The sequence below is a fragment of the Pollachius pollachius genome (assembly GCF_949987615.1).
Source record: "Pollachius pollachius genome assembly, chromosome: 5".
Lineage (NCBI taxonomy): Eukaryota > Metazoa > Chordata > Actinopteri > Gadiformes > Gadidae > Pollachius > Pollachius pollachius.
This window is the reverse complement of record NC_136938.1, coordinates 16,452,652-16,467,304: the sequence shown is the minus strand read 5'-3', so window position 1 is coordinate 16,467,304 and position 14,653 is coordinate 16,452,652. Positions and strand designations below refer to the sequence as shown.

General features: G+C 40.9%; 1 protein-coding gene across 1 annotated transcript; it reads left to right on the top strand.

Annotated features, from left to right (window-relative positions):
• Positions 1-59: 59 nt before the first annotated feature.
• Positions 60-9,628, top strand: shcbp1 (SHC SH2-domain binding protein 1). Its single transcript, XM_079736184.1, has 13 exons — positions 60-263; positions 1,177-1,383; positions 1,553-1,668; positions 2,042-2,250; positions 2,382-2,477; positions 3,129-3,359; positions 3,799-3,976; positions 4,489-4,609; positions 5,458-5,589; positions 7,418-7,536; positions 7,991-8,077; positions 8,247-8,394; positions 8,780-9,628. Exons 1-13 carry the CDS (start codon positions 110-112, stop codon positions 9,178-9,180), a joined length of 2,199 nt encoding a protein of 732 aa, XP_079592310.1. The 5' UTR covers positions 60-109; the 3' UTR covers positions 9,181-9,628.
• Positions 9,629-14,653: the final 5,025 nt, after the last annotated feature.

Below are 14,653 nucleotides of genomic sequence, written 5' to 3'. Positions count from 1 at the left end.
TCGAAAGACGTTGGGTGGAGTTCATTTCCTGTTTTGCCATACTATGTTTTAAGAAAAGACCCGCTAAAGGTAGAGACGTACTTGAACTGTTTTCTATCTCCACGCTAAAATGCCGACAACATTGAGGCCAAATGCGAATGAAAGTAACGACACGCCAGTAGAGGAGTTTGAGTTGAATCTCGATTCTTACGTCCACGTCGAACTTGAAACTGAAGATGGCAAAGAAATTTGTATCGAAAATGAATCTTTCGGTTTAAATCAAGGTTTGTCCACTTTTTTCAATGCCGGCTGGATAAATGAACAACTATTTAGGGTGAATGCGTACTTGGTTCCTTATCACCAGATGATGTTGGAGCTCTTGGTTTATGTAGTTTCACACTGTCAGAAGATCTATTTCAGCGTGTGTGTTTTTCTAGCTCTATAGCAGACATTATTTGGATGATGAAATATACATTAATATAACAATTGATTCTATTTCTCTTAATTAGGACTTATCTTCCGCAACCTTCATGTATGCCTCTGCGCTCCGTAATCAATCCGCAGCAGGATCACAGTCTGATGCTGTTAACGTTTGCTCGTCGTTATTCACAACTTTCTAACGTAGTATATAATAGTTTTGGTTACCTAGAATATTCACCGATGTGTTGTTAAAACGCAACGAGACTGCATCTATGCGCTACTGTAGCACTCCAGACTTGAATCAGCGGATTTTCCCTTGCTTAGCCACATCCTGCTGCGCTCCGTATGATCACGTATGACACCACATTGATGTTGTGACCGAGGCTACACTCGAAACCATTACATCATTGGTTGTTGAAGGCCATAGTTTGAGAGCAGTGCTCCAAACATGGCTAGTTTGAGAGCAGTGCTCCAAACATGGCCGAGGTATTGGTTAAAATGGAAGATGCCACACAATAAGTAGATTTAAAAGTGTTTCGAAGCGTGTCAACAAAGTATATGTGCGTTTTTCATGAAGAAAAATGCCCGAGTACTCGCAAATAACCGATTCGACATTGGTAATAAGTGAAAAAGACCAGTGTAAATTCGCCCCCAACAACCCGTGGTGTGATTCAATTGCTAGGTGTGGCGCGCAGGAGGCACATAGGGGGGCATTTCAATGGTGACTATGACGTTAACACCCGACTATAATTGCTGTTGTGTCCTTTTCTTTGGAAGGCATAAGTCAGAAAGATAGTGGCCAAGAAGATCACGATGAAGAAGATGATGGTGATTCAGACCACTTGAGCAGCACAGACAAATCTGGGACCCGGTTACAGAGAGCTGAAAGACTTCGTCGCGGTGATGTCACTCTCCCTGACACATTCCAAACAAACCAGCTTCTCTACTATGAGCGATTTAAGGCCTACCAGGACTATATGCTTGGTAATGCATAACATTTTTGAAAAAGTTATCCATATTATAGTTATTTCATCCAGCATGTGCAAAAGTCAGCAAAGCTATGGTTTATTACAATGTTTTTTCTGCGTTTATATTTATAGATGTTTACTTCTTTGCAAAAAATTCAATTTGTGTATTTAATCTTTGCCACAAGGTGACTGTAAGACATCAGAGGTCAGAGCCTTCATATCAGACTATCTGGAAAAGGCAGTAGAGCCATGTGACTGGCAGGCCCTATGGTCCACTGATGTCTTTGATGTTCTTGTTGAGGTGAGTTTCATGTGTTGAACTACAGTATGAAAAGTGTTTATTTTATATTCAACACAAATGTTAAACTAGTGATGATGTTCATCTAGTCAGTCGTCCTGAATTATATTTTCTAATTCGGTAATTAATTTGTTTTATGAACAGATTCATACATTTAGTAATTTCTAGTGTATTTTACAAATTTTAACAAATGTAACATTCCTTTGGTCTCTGGCAACTTTAATATTTCATTAAATTCTTCTATTAAGCGATTTGGTAGTTGAATTTCAATGAATGGCCTTTAGTCTGTGCTATCAATACCTTTTATATAATACTTTTATTTCCTCATTAGCATTTTTTTTGTTAAGCCACTTAATTGCTGTTACTGTGATTACAGGTGCATGCTGTAGACTGCAAGGAGCTGAAAGCATGTGTTCAGCTCGCGATACCTATCCAGTGTGAGACCCATGGATGTGATCTGAATGAGGAGTCCATGAGAGTGCTGCTAGAAGCCACACGACACAAGGTGCCTCTACAGGAACTCCAGTTGGTGTTTGAAGATTCAGGGGACTTGGACCAGACAGCCCTGGCCATTGAACACCTTAGGTATAGAGTAGTTCTAGGGTGACACTGTGTTAATGAAAAAAGATTGGGTGATTGAAGTTGGCTCTCCGTTATTATTTTTGTTTAACTCTATATATTTAAAATCAAATCATATAATCAAAACCCTTCCACAGATTTTTCTATCAGCATATTTGGAGAATCTGGGACGATGAAGATGAAGATGATGATTTTGATTACTTTGTTCGCTGCGTGGAGCCTCGTCTCAGACTGTGAGTGAAACTCATTGCAACTAATTCCTGCAACTCAAATTGCAGGAATTATTAGTGAAACGATAAAACCAATCCCATAAGAGTCACGCATATCAAATCGATTCACAACTACCAAAAATGTATGTAAACAATGACAAGATATGATTGAAGCCTGTGGTCAATAATTGACCCAAAAGGCATTTCAAGTGATAGTGAAGGGAAAAAGACTAACCTAACGTTGCATCCGGACTCTTGAATAAGAACTATTGTATTGTGCTGTGTAGAGCAGTGAGATAGACAGTTCCCCCTTTTAACAGCTGGGCTTAAGAACTGGAATAGGTTTCAGCTGTCAGGAGTTGCTTCTTGAAGTGATTTTCAAAACTGGTTGCTAGACCTCCAACATCGGTCTGCAAGACCAGGGTGAGCTGTGTAAGTCATGGGGTGAGTTCAGAGAACGGGCTCGACTGGGGTCGAGTGTATGATTTGTGTTAGAGCACTCCTAAAAGCACTGTTCATTTCTTGTCCATGTCTTGGAAGCTTACCTGTGACCACGACGGCAGTGCTTTGTGTGCAACACTTTACTATCCATGGAGGACACAGAGTGTACTGCAAGCCTTCTATCTGAAAGGCAACGCTTCCTCCTAACAATGTTCCTCTCTTCCCTAACCATAGCTACTTTGACGTCCTGGAGGACCGTGTTCCAGCAGGACTGGTGGCAGAGTACCACTCCCTGTTGGCCCGCTGCTCAGAGTTATTCCAGGAGTTCTCCTCACTCCGCAACGACCTCACCTGTGACTCCGATTCCGAGCTGGACAATGTGTCGATGGTGGAGGGCGTCAAGCTGTATGACCAGCTGGAGATACTGAAGCGCAAGCTCTGCATCATTGAAAACCCGCTTTTACGGTGAGGTGTGATTTGACTCTGGCATATGTGTATTTTTCCAGTCGTAATATGAATGGTGTCTGATATAACTGCCCCTGTTTGAGTCACTTCAGGTTGAGTCTCATATAGAAATGATTGCATCCGTAAGGAAGCCATATCTGCTGTTTGTATAATTGTTAAGTTGCCATTCTGGTCCTAGCAGTGTCACTGGTGAGGGAACCAGATAAAAACAATGCATGGATGAAACAAAAAAACAATTGGCGCCAGAGATAATAGACATTTTGCATTGTGTGTTCACCATACATTTTGCCTGCACAATGTGATGACTTGGGCTACGACACCATTGAGACCAAAGTGAATGTATAAATAGCTTTTCTCTTTATCATCTGTCATCTCACACCCTACAACCCCAAGCCAGGCAAATGCTTTACATGCTATCTTTCACAATTTAAACCTCCAGGTATGTGCTTGGGTACAAGGGGAATGCACGCCAGCATTGTGTCCAGGCAAAAGGTTCCAGGGCATCCGGGGGAAGGGTCATCCATGTTGTCACAGCATCCACTTCAGCCATTCAACTCCAGTCCCTCCTGAATGACAAGTTGCTGCACCTGTGCTCTGCCGATGACACAGAAATACAGGTAGGAGTACTTTATTTAAATCTTAGTAAGGTCATAGAATGGAGAAGAGTTAAATGTTCAAATTATTCATAGCCTCCAAAGGTGGTGTAGGTAAGGTTTTGAATTTATAGAGAGCTCAGAAGAGCGCAAAGGTTTGATGATAAAGGTCTCCAAAAAAGGTCCCCTACCTACATCCCTACGTTACTCTTCCATTGATATAATAACACTGTGTGCAGACATGTGATTGCCAGGCAAGATGGATTCCCTGAACCAATGAGTGGAGAGAAGCACTGATTGGTTGGAAATTAGATGGGAGCAATCTAAAATCGGAATTGTCTCATACAGAGGCAGGCGCAGTCCACTTGAGACGGATAATCTTACAGGACATTTTCCTAAGGGATGACTATGGATCTTCTGACTGATTTCAGTCAAATTAATAGCCCTTGAATCAGCACATTTAATGTGCACTACTGAGATCTGACTAATTTTGGCCATTGTCTGTTTTTCCTGTTGTGTCAAATATGTCTGTGCAGTTCCACAGTGACCCAGTGTTGGCAGTAGATGCATGCTTCCAGGGCGATGCTGTTTTGATTCTCCCGGGACATTACTCTGTAACCAGTTCCCTGTTACTGCCTGATTCCATAACCATAGAAGGTAAAATAGGAAATATCATCCCATTAAATATAAGGTTTCTTGGCTCAATACGATTTAGGCCAATAACACGCATGACACAAATGTCCCAGAAGCGTGTTGGGATGTGAAAGAAATGGCGTAGATATCGCTTGCTTACTAGGCTTTATAGGGTCACTCGTTTTTCAACAATAACAATAAAATATTGCTGCACAGAATAAAAAAAACATTATTAAGCTCATGTGTTTGTTCAATGTATATTATAAATAACGCCTATCTAAAGGCTAAATAATTTCTTCAATTTATCATTGATCAAAATTTATCATCAATTGAACATTGTGAAATTTAAAATGTCAAAGATTAGCTCTATTCCGAAGTATGCATGGCTTCCCTCAAAACATTGCTTATTGTATAATGATTTTCGAACAGTTGAACAGGTACTTTAGCAATATGTTTGTTATACATTTTTTATTGATTTATTTATTTTTATACATTCTTTAAAGGGCCTGAAACTATCTATTTGGGGCAGAATCTGGAAGATGCAAACATTTGCTGGACACAAATTGTTTTCACAAAATGAGAATGATGCATACATAAAATGCTGCCTGTGTTCTTCAGGCATTTTATATGTGTGCACTAAAGCCTAAGGGCAGAATTTAAGCAAGGAGGACACTTCTTTATTGTATATGCAGGAAAAACCTTGCAGTGTGAAGTATATTGGATATCAACCACTGGCTTACATCTATTGAATCCCTCGGCCTCCCCCAACGCCCAACATGCATGTCTTTTCAATCCTCTTTTTATTGTGAATTGGAATGTGTATCCATTTTGTCTTTGTTGTGTTAATCAGAATGTATATCAAATTTGACCAGGATTTGGCCTTCCTGATGAAGTGGTGATCGAGAAAAAGAACAAGGGTGACACTTTTGTTGAAACCACTGGAGCTGCTATCAAAATTTCCAATGTGAAATTCATCCAGCACGACGCAATCGAAGGCATACTGTGTGAGTTGGAATAGGATCACGTATAATGATTTTGACCATTGCTTGTTAAAAGATTAATGTTGATTGCTTTTTGGCAAGAAAAACTCATTACACAGAGAATCATTTCAGCATTTTATTATTTCATATGGACAGAAAACAGATATATTATGAAATGTAAAATAAGTCAGTAATGTCTTAAATGATAACTTTGACAATAGTAGTAGAACCTTAGTTGTCTGAATTAATGATTGCAATTATTTAATTAAAATTAGAGGTTGACAGATTTCTTCCCTCCGCTAAAAACAATTCTTAGTCAGAGAGAAACAGTGAGGTTATTCTTTTTTTTTTTTCAGAATATATTGTCGTTTTTGGATTATTTTTTTTTAACAACAACATACATAATAAGGATACCAATAAAGTCATTACTTAAACTAAATAAATAATACATTTATATACACAAAAATAAATATATATATATATAATGATAATCCCCCACTGTATATACATTTTACGTGAATCTCATGTTTTCATCCCTCATGAAGGCCATGTATGGTTCCCAGAGCTTAATAAAGTCTTTCTGCTCGCCCTTAGCAATATACGTTAATCTTTCTAGTCCAATACAGTTCGACAGCTCTTTAATCCACATTGCCAGTGTTGGAGGATCCACATTTTTCCAACAGAGTGCAATGGCTCTCCTTGCTTGAAGCAGTCCAAAGTCCAGTAGTCTGGTCTTGGATACATGTGGGAAGTCTTTTGGGTACCCTCCAAGCACACACAATTTAGGATCCAAAGGGACCCAGATTTTAAACATCTCTGACAAACATTTTATAACTTCTTTCCAGAAATCCTGGATCCTTGAACATTCCCATTAGCAATGGAATATAGTTCCTTTTTTTTATCTACACATTTAGAACACACATCTGGAATATTAGCAGACATATATTGAAGCTTGACAGGAGTTATGTATGTTCTCATCAGACATTTATATTGGAGTAGTTTAAATCAAGTATTTATGGTTTGTTTTTGTGCCTTTAAACAAGCTTTATTCCAGTCTCTCATCTATATCTTCTTTTATGTCTATTTTCCAAGCGTTTAGTTTATCTAGTGTTGATTCAGTACAATGTGTAACTAAGATATTGTAATATTTAGATACATGGCCCTTTCCTAAGTTTGCAAGTGTTACTTCCTCAAGTTTTGATAAAGGGGCTCGGTCCATTATCTGTTTATGTTTTGTTGACATGTAGCTTTTTAAAGGTAAATAATTGAAACAGTGTTTTCTGGGGATTTGGTATCGCTGACATAATTGATCAAAAGAAAGCAAAGCTCGATCTACATATAGATCCATTATTTTCTGGATGCCTTTCGTATTCCATAGCCTAAACCCCCATTGCCTAAATCGAGATAATTCAGGCATGTCACCTACATGTTTGTGTGAAGCATACCAAACTGAAATCTTGTTTTTAAGGAAAGGATTTTTTGTATGAGTGAGGTTATTCTTAATGTGATTGGAAAGAAGGATTTCTTGAATTGCTTGTTTGTATAAAGGTAAGGGGACGCATTTTTACACTCATTCAAATTTCGCTGCCGTTTACTATTTCAGCAGTGGTAAGGTATATAATATGCATTATTTTTGAGAAAGTCATTAAGTCATTAAACTTTGGAGGAAATACACAGAAGTAATAAGAATCATTACTGTAGTAGAATTACTTTTTTTTAATCTTTTTCTGGGCATTCAACACAGACATACCGGTACGTTATTTGGGCCCGGTACTGGGCTATGCATCTTTATTTTTATTTATTTTTTACAAATAATATGTTGTTATTGCTTTTTCTCCACTCCCATTCCCAGGTGTGCGTCAGGGGAAGCTGGAGATGGAGAACTGTGTGCTGCAGTGTGAAACAACGGGGGTGATTGTACGAACCTCTGCCCATCTCCTCATGAATTTGTGCGACCTCTATGGCTCCAAGGTTTGAAAATTGATTTTAAAATGTTTGTTTTACATAATAAAGCTATGTTTAGAATTTTAGAAAAGACTGTACTGTCTCCAGCTGATGGTACTGGAGGTGACACTATTATCATTATTATTATTATTATTATTATTATTATTAAAACAGTATGTGGTTTATGTTGTGTTAATCTAATGTATTTTTTCTGATTAACCCATTTGTACCGGCTGCTGTACGGCGCAACATTGTATCTATTAGATACAATGTTGCTCTGCGCAGCCGGTACAAATGGGTTAATGGTAAACACGCATTGATGCGCAATCCGGTCTTAAAGGTAAACACGCACAGGTGCGTGATCCCGTCTGAATGGGTTAAACCATAATTTTTTATTAGCAGGTTTTAAAATCATGTTCTGTCAGGATCACCCTGCCTTAGGTTATGTTGTTGGTGATAGTTATTTTTGATTTGGTTTCAGGGGGCTGGCATAGAGATCTATCCTGGCAGTGTATGCAGCATTACTGGGAATGGAATCCATCACTGCAAAGAAGGAGTCCTCATTAAGGTAAAAGTACAAATCATCTAAATGAATACAATGATTTAGATTCCAATGACTGACACCATCACATAGGAAATTAATGAAGGGAATTTAATTTTTTTATTGAGATCAGATAACATTATAAAAAAAAAAACTGCCTGAATCTCACTCGTCCATGATTCACTACCTTTCTTAGGACTTTGCTGACGAACTAGATGTGATGCCCCGTATCATCATGGAAAACAATGTGATTCATAATAATGAGGGCTATGGAATAATCCTAGTCAAACCTACCAATCGGCTGCAAGACGGTAATGGCAGTGTACCACTGGAGACCGCAATGGGTAACATTCACCATTTTTATAATACTTATAATACATTACACAGTGTAATGGCTTAAGGAGTACATCTAACTTCCGTAGTGTGACATATTTCCAAGTAAAATCTGTAATTGGACACCTGCTAGTATTCAAATGAATTTGATTCAATGCATTGCAACTAAAAATGAATGCTGATCTTTTATTATATTGCACAAGTTCTACATTACTCTAAAACATTCTCCCACGTCCCCAATGGTAGGCTGAATGTGTTCAATAGGTGAACTGCCCCTGCAAATATATTGCTATTTTTACATACTTAATTGGTCAATTTATTAACAGCAAGCCATTTTAGAAACTCGACTATCGGTGTCACAAGCTTGTTTATCTTTTGTGCTTCTTTTCACTCTAGACGACCTAACTGAAAAGGTCCATGGGAGTGAGGTGGCCCATGAGAAATTGCAGCAGCCACAAGAGAATCCCAAAGCCCATGCAAATCCTACAACAGAAGTGGTTCATGAATCCCCCTCCACTGATGGCCTTGTCTCACCAGCAGCCTCTGCCCTGGCGACCCCTAGAGCGGCCTCCATGAACGGTCTCGGCGTGCAGCATCATATTCTGGGCGAGACACCCGAGCCGGCCACCACAACCTCAACTAAAAAGTGGCAGCTTTGTCGCCAGTTGAGCAGAAACAAAGACGCAGGCACTACGCACACAGACATGGGGCTTCTGGAGCAGAAAATGTTTGTCTCGATTCAAGGCAACCAGTTCAAACGCAACGGCATGGGGGACTTTGGCACTTTTCTCTACTAATGGACTACTATACTTTGGCCTTTATAGTTCAATCACACTTGTTACATAGCATTGAAAGACACAAATGTATGTTGTCTCATTTGTGAGACCAATGACACATGACCCTGAATACTTTTTTAGAGATTTTATCACAGCCATCTAATACACTTTAAAATGAATCAAGTAAAGCTTTTCGTTTCCTTTTGTCACCAGCATGTATCACTTATGTGAAAATATTTTGGACTTGCCCTATTTAACAGTTTTCTGTGTTTGTGTGCTTTACAGCTGTTTGAATGCATTTTATGTTGGAATTTCAAATTCTTAAGATATTATTGAATCAACTAGCATTAGTTTTAACTGTTTGAACTGTGGAAATGAAATGTTATCACTAAATACTTTGTATATGACATTAGCCATGTGTGTGGGTGAGAAATGACCAAGGATGGAATTAAAGTAAATTGTCTGGGTTCCAAGGTGCTGTTCTTTATCAGTCTGCATGAGCCCAAGCACTGGTCCATACATTCAAAGTAGGGGTACTGTTGAGTTAAAGCCAGGTGGCTGATTGGAAGCTTTGTTTTAATAAAAACAGTTGGATACCTGGCCTCGACAACAGCTCCAGACTCCTGGTTGACTTGTGTCCACCACAGACTGTCTACACCAGGTGACTATCGGTGTGCTCTCAGGTTCAGCCCTGTTAAGTTCTCCCCCATCTTCCAGGAGACCCAGTACCTCTTCTGCGTCTCCTTCCCCTTGGTCAGGGTGACGGTTGGCAGGCAACAGCTCAACAGTTCTGCACTGCTCCTTACCGGGTCTCCACTAGGTTGAAAAGAGACGCTTCATACTACAGACCTCTTGATGATTTCAATCTGAAAATGCTGACTTGTATTCTGAATGTCAATTTCAAGTCAAAGGTTTCTATAGAGCTACCCTGTCCTGTCAGCTCTCCTCCAAACCTGCCACAGAGACAATTCTCTGTATTTTCTCCTTGCATCTGGACATAGTGATACATAGTAATATGCTTTACAGTTGTATTGATCCTCCCACCCACAGGAGAACCAGACCTGTGGTGCTAAAAAAAAAAAAGAAAACACAGTCATTCGACAGTCATGTGTCCTTCTGAAAGTAATGTTGAATTCAATCACTAACTGACTTGTATACGAGGCAAGCTCTGAAACGGCCCGTCTGCAGCGCCATATAGAGGAAGCCTGTGACTTCTGTCTTGGACTAGACGACAGAATTAAATGCCATTTTAAGGATTATTTTGAGTCTCCCTGTTCCTTCTCTTTCCAACGTTGACATCCATCCATTTGAATTAACAATGTCATCAATATTCCACTTAGATTTCCCAATAATTGCAGCACCAAGGTCATATAATCATATAAATAAATGTTGTGCTTTTAATTATTCACTATGCGGTTATTTGTTCTCTATATAAATGTATAGCAGCCTTTTATTGTTTGTTGGTGCTTAATGTATTCGAAGGGAAAGTTTTGTGTAGGCCTTTAAATAAATAAATAATTAAGTGTGTGTTTGTGTGTGTGAAATATACACAGACACACTCACGGCCACGGTCAAGAGGTCACCTCTCTTATGTTGTCACAATGAGCTGCATAAAGTATTTTTTTCTAAGAATCTTTAACGTTTGCATGACAGCTGTTGCTCTCATATTGAAGACCCTTCTGATTTGAAGAGATATTGCTCGACGATTTTGACGATTTCCCTCTGATTATTATTAGCTTCTTTATTCTCTGTGTTGTTTCTGAAAGAAACGAACAGTCCAGTTGACGGTTTGGTGCAGTGTGTAAAGCTTAGATGGTGACCTCTCATCGTTGGCCTGGTCGAGTATAAGTAAAACGAGTAGTATTCACTTTAGCCTTACGGCATATTTATTCAACGTTCAGAAGAGCATACAGAATACACGACTGGCTAGAGCGTAGTGACATCATCACGTTACAGTATAACATGTAACACATTGTCAACAGGATAATACTGGTAGCCTACTGACACAGTACATGGAGTAAGGGCACAATCACATAACACTTAACACAGTGCAAAACAAAGGTATGTTTCCGTGGCTTTCCGATACTCTGGAGAAGTTAAAGGGGAAAAAAATTCATCAAACCGATGAAGAAAAATCAAATGATTTACTCAGGATTTGGCAGATAAAAAGGATTACATTGTTTCGGAATTTATAGGCCCTGTCGTATGTCTTTAATTATTTATTTAATGCATCGTTTCTCAATGATATGAAGGCCACCCACAAGGCGGCCTAGGCAGGTTTTTTCCCCTTCACATGTCTCAAAAATATTAATTCAATACTTAATTCACCTAATTAACTTGTATAAGTGCTACATGACGTAGGCCTATGTTGATCAGACTTGATTGATCAATCCACCTTCTCAAGTCCTTTCTCTACAGTGACACTGAACCAAAGAAGGTCCTCTACCTGCAGCAGTCCCCGCGCCGGCAACGAAAGCCGGCCATCGATACACAGCAAGGCCCTGCGAAAAGTACACCTACTCAAAGCCGTCATGAAGGTAAGTCATTGTTGGTTGTCGGTATTTTCCAGCCATGCATCTCCTTCATACTCATTAATTATTTCATGATCAATCATACATTGAGATAGTAGGAATGATCTGTAGCATTAGCTACACTAGAGGTTATTGTACTGCTGGCCTCTGTCTGCCCTATGTCCCCAGCTACTATCATATTTGGGGATTTTAACATCCATGTGGTCTCTAGCAGCTCTCCCCTCGCTGCTGATTTCCTATCACTGCTGGACCGACATCCAACACCATGTACAGAGCCCAACACATGCCAAAGGGCACACCTTGGACCTGGTGTGCTGCGCTGAAACAACCCCCTCCCATCTCCATTGCCCGGCCCTGGCTGTTTCTGACCACCATTCCATCCTGTTTTCTGTCCCTGTGCCCTCCCAAAGCAGCCCTCAAAGCGGTCCATCACATACAGGAACACGAAACGTGTGTGAACATCCATGCTGGCCAACACTCTAGCGATCAACTTCGCCATCCAGCCCCCAAACCACACAGTCGACGGCCTGGTGGAGCATTACAACAACGCTCTCGCCCTCAGCCTGAGCTCCGTTGCCCCATTAATGTCTCCACTCAGTCTTTTTCGCCCGCCCCACTCCCTGGTTTACCCCAGAGCTTCCGAGGTTTAAGTCAATTGGGTGCCGGCTCGAGAGGCTATACAAAAGACCTGGCCTCACTGTCCTTCGCGAAGCCTACAGACACCATGTCAAGGATTACAAAGAGGCTCTCCTTGACAAAAACACTCTAAAAAGCAGTCTGGACCTACTGCCAATGACCCTATTGAAGGCCTGTCTCCCCACCCTCTGCCCTGGGGTGTTAACCATCATCAACGCCTCACTCAGCTCTGGCGTGGTACCCTCCAACTTCCAAGTTTGCGGCCGTGATACCAAAACTCAAAAAGCCTGGCCTGGACCCAGATGACCCTAACAATTACCGCACAATCTCCTACCTTCCCTTCTTGAGTAAGATCTTGGAAAGAGCAGTGGCTGCCAAGCTCCAACACCACATGTCCCACCATGAACTATTTGAACCTCTCCAATCCAGCTTCAGATCCCTTCATAGTACTGAAACCACCCTCATAAAAATCACCAATGACCTCCTGATCGCTGCAGACAATGGCCTTGTCACCATCCTCATCCTCCTAGACCTCTCTGCAGCTTTTGACACGTCTCCCATACCTTCCTCCTCTCCCGTCTCTCTGAGTTCATTGGCCTCATCAACTCAGCACTGTCCTAGTTCCAGTCCTACCTCTCAAACAGACAACAATTCATCAATCTGAAAGGCTTCAACTCCATCACAGCCGCAGTTAACCTTGGTGTCCCCCAGGGGTCTGTCCTCTGTCCCCTTCTCTTCACTATCCATATGCTCCCCCTAGGCCAAATCATCCGTAACCATGGACTTAACTTTCATTGCTATGCTGATGACACTCAAATGTACGTGTGTGTGTACGCGTTTGTGATTATAAGAGTAAGAGAGCTGCTCTTTAACTATTAGAGCACTGTAGTACTTGTGGTGTAACGGTACACTGAATTCACGGTTTGGTTCATACCTCGGTTCAGAAATCACAGTTCGGTACTGAAACGATAAAGAAAAAACAAAAATGCAGAAGGCAATTCTTTTTTATTGTGCATGTCTCAGGTTGTACCACCTAGTGTCATACAGTCTCTCCCCTGAGCTAGCTGCAACAGCCTGAACTGTGTAATCTAAGATGTAAATTGTTGCTTTTTATTTTTGTTACCTAATGCTCTTATGCCTAATGTGAATATTCAAGCTACGGACAAATGAAATAAAGTTGGCCACAACATAATGACGTCACATCCCTCAGCCCCCCCGCCCAAATGAAACGGCTTCCAGCACTCCTGCCCCTCTCTGTCCTCTCACTTATTGTCCAGCTTGCCTGATGCCCTGGTTGTCTGACTCAGTGCATGCTAACAGAACCACCCTCTTTCCCTGCAGAAAGAGCGCTGCGAAAATCCAACGTGGTGTTTTGACACTGAATGACCAACTGTCCCCTTTCTGCGATTGCACGCTCCTGCAGATCATGCTGTACAACCTCAGGAGCAAGGGCGTAGGAACCGGAGGGGACGGAGGGGACGTGTCCCCTCCAATATCGGAGACAGGCGCATTTGTCCCACCTAAAAATTATACCGGATCTGTCAGGTTTCCGATATGTGTCCCCCCCAATGTTAAACTCATTCCTACGCCCCTGCTCAGGAGGATACGTCCGTGCCTCACCGAGAAGGCCACACAGTTTTTGGTCCAGCTTCATGTCACCTCACGCCTGCTGCTGCCATATGGCTAATCTTCCTACCCACGTTCTGTGGCCCAGTAGCAATATAAAGCAAATACATATTTTTCAGGATCCCATTATGTGCTATATAGAGTTGGGGAAGGTAGGACACCTTGACGAGTACATATGTAGAACTGGGGACCATAGTGTCATTTATCATGTTCCCATTATGTGGCATATCATTTTGGGGAGCATTGAGCCCTGGGAATCGTTCCTCAACAGAAATCAAGTAATGCACATGTGTAATTGTTGTTACCAGAGTAGGAGCTGTTGCATGGATGTGGTATTTTTAAAACCTCTGGCATTAACCGGCTGGTCCCCAAGGATACCTATAGCCTATACAAAGTTATGTTTCAAATGGGAAAAGTATGAACAAATCCAGAATGTAGTAAATACTAAAATGTCGACACAAAGACCTCCAAAATGCGCTTTGAATAAATTAATCTAAATTATATGGATAATAATTTTACCGGTTATCTGACCTTTAGTCTGTTAAATTGCCTACAAGTAGTACGGAAGTGAGGAAAGTCACGTAAACTGCCTTGCGCAGAACCGGGCGGAAGTACCTGGACATGGAGGCTATTGGTCGGTTAGTCACCAATGTCTGACAGACAACATTCACGAACAAATCAGAGAGAAGCTGTTATGCCGC

Excerpts from the sequence above, each read along its gene's own strand:
- shcbp1 (XM_079736184.1), top strand. The coding sequence starts at position 110 with ATGCCGACAACATTGAGGCCAAATGCGAATGAAAGTAACGACACGCCA. Across the intron at positions 3,977-4,488 it reads CCGATGACACAGAAATACAG|TTCCACAGTGACCCAGTGTT; the intron begins GTAGGAGTACTT and ends ATGTCTGTGCAG. Across the intron at positions 8,395-8,779 it reads ACCACTGGAGACCGCAATGG|ACGACCTAACTGAAAAGGTC; the intron begins GTAACATTCACC and ends TTTTCACTCTAG.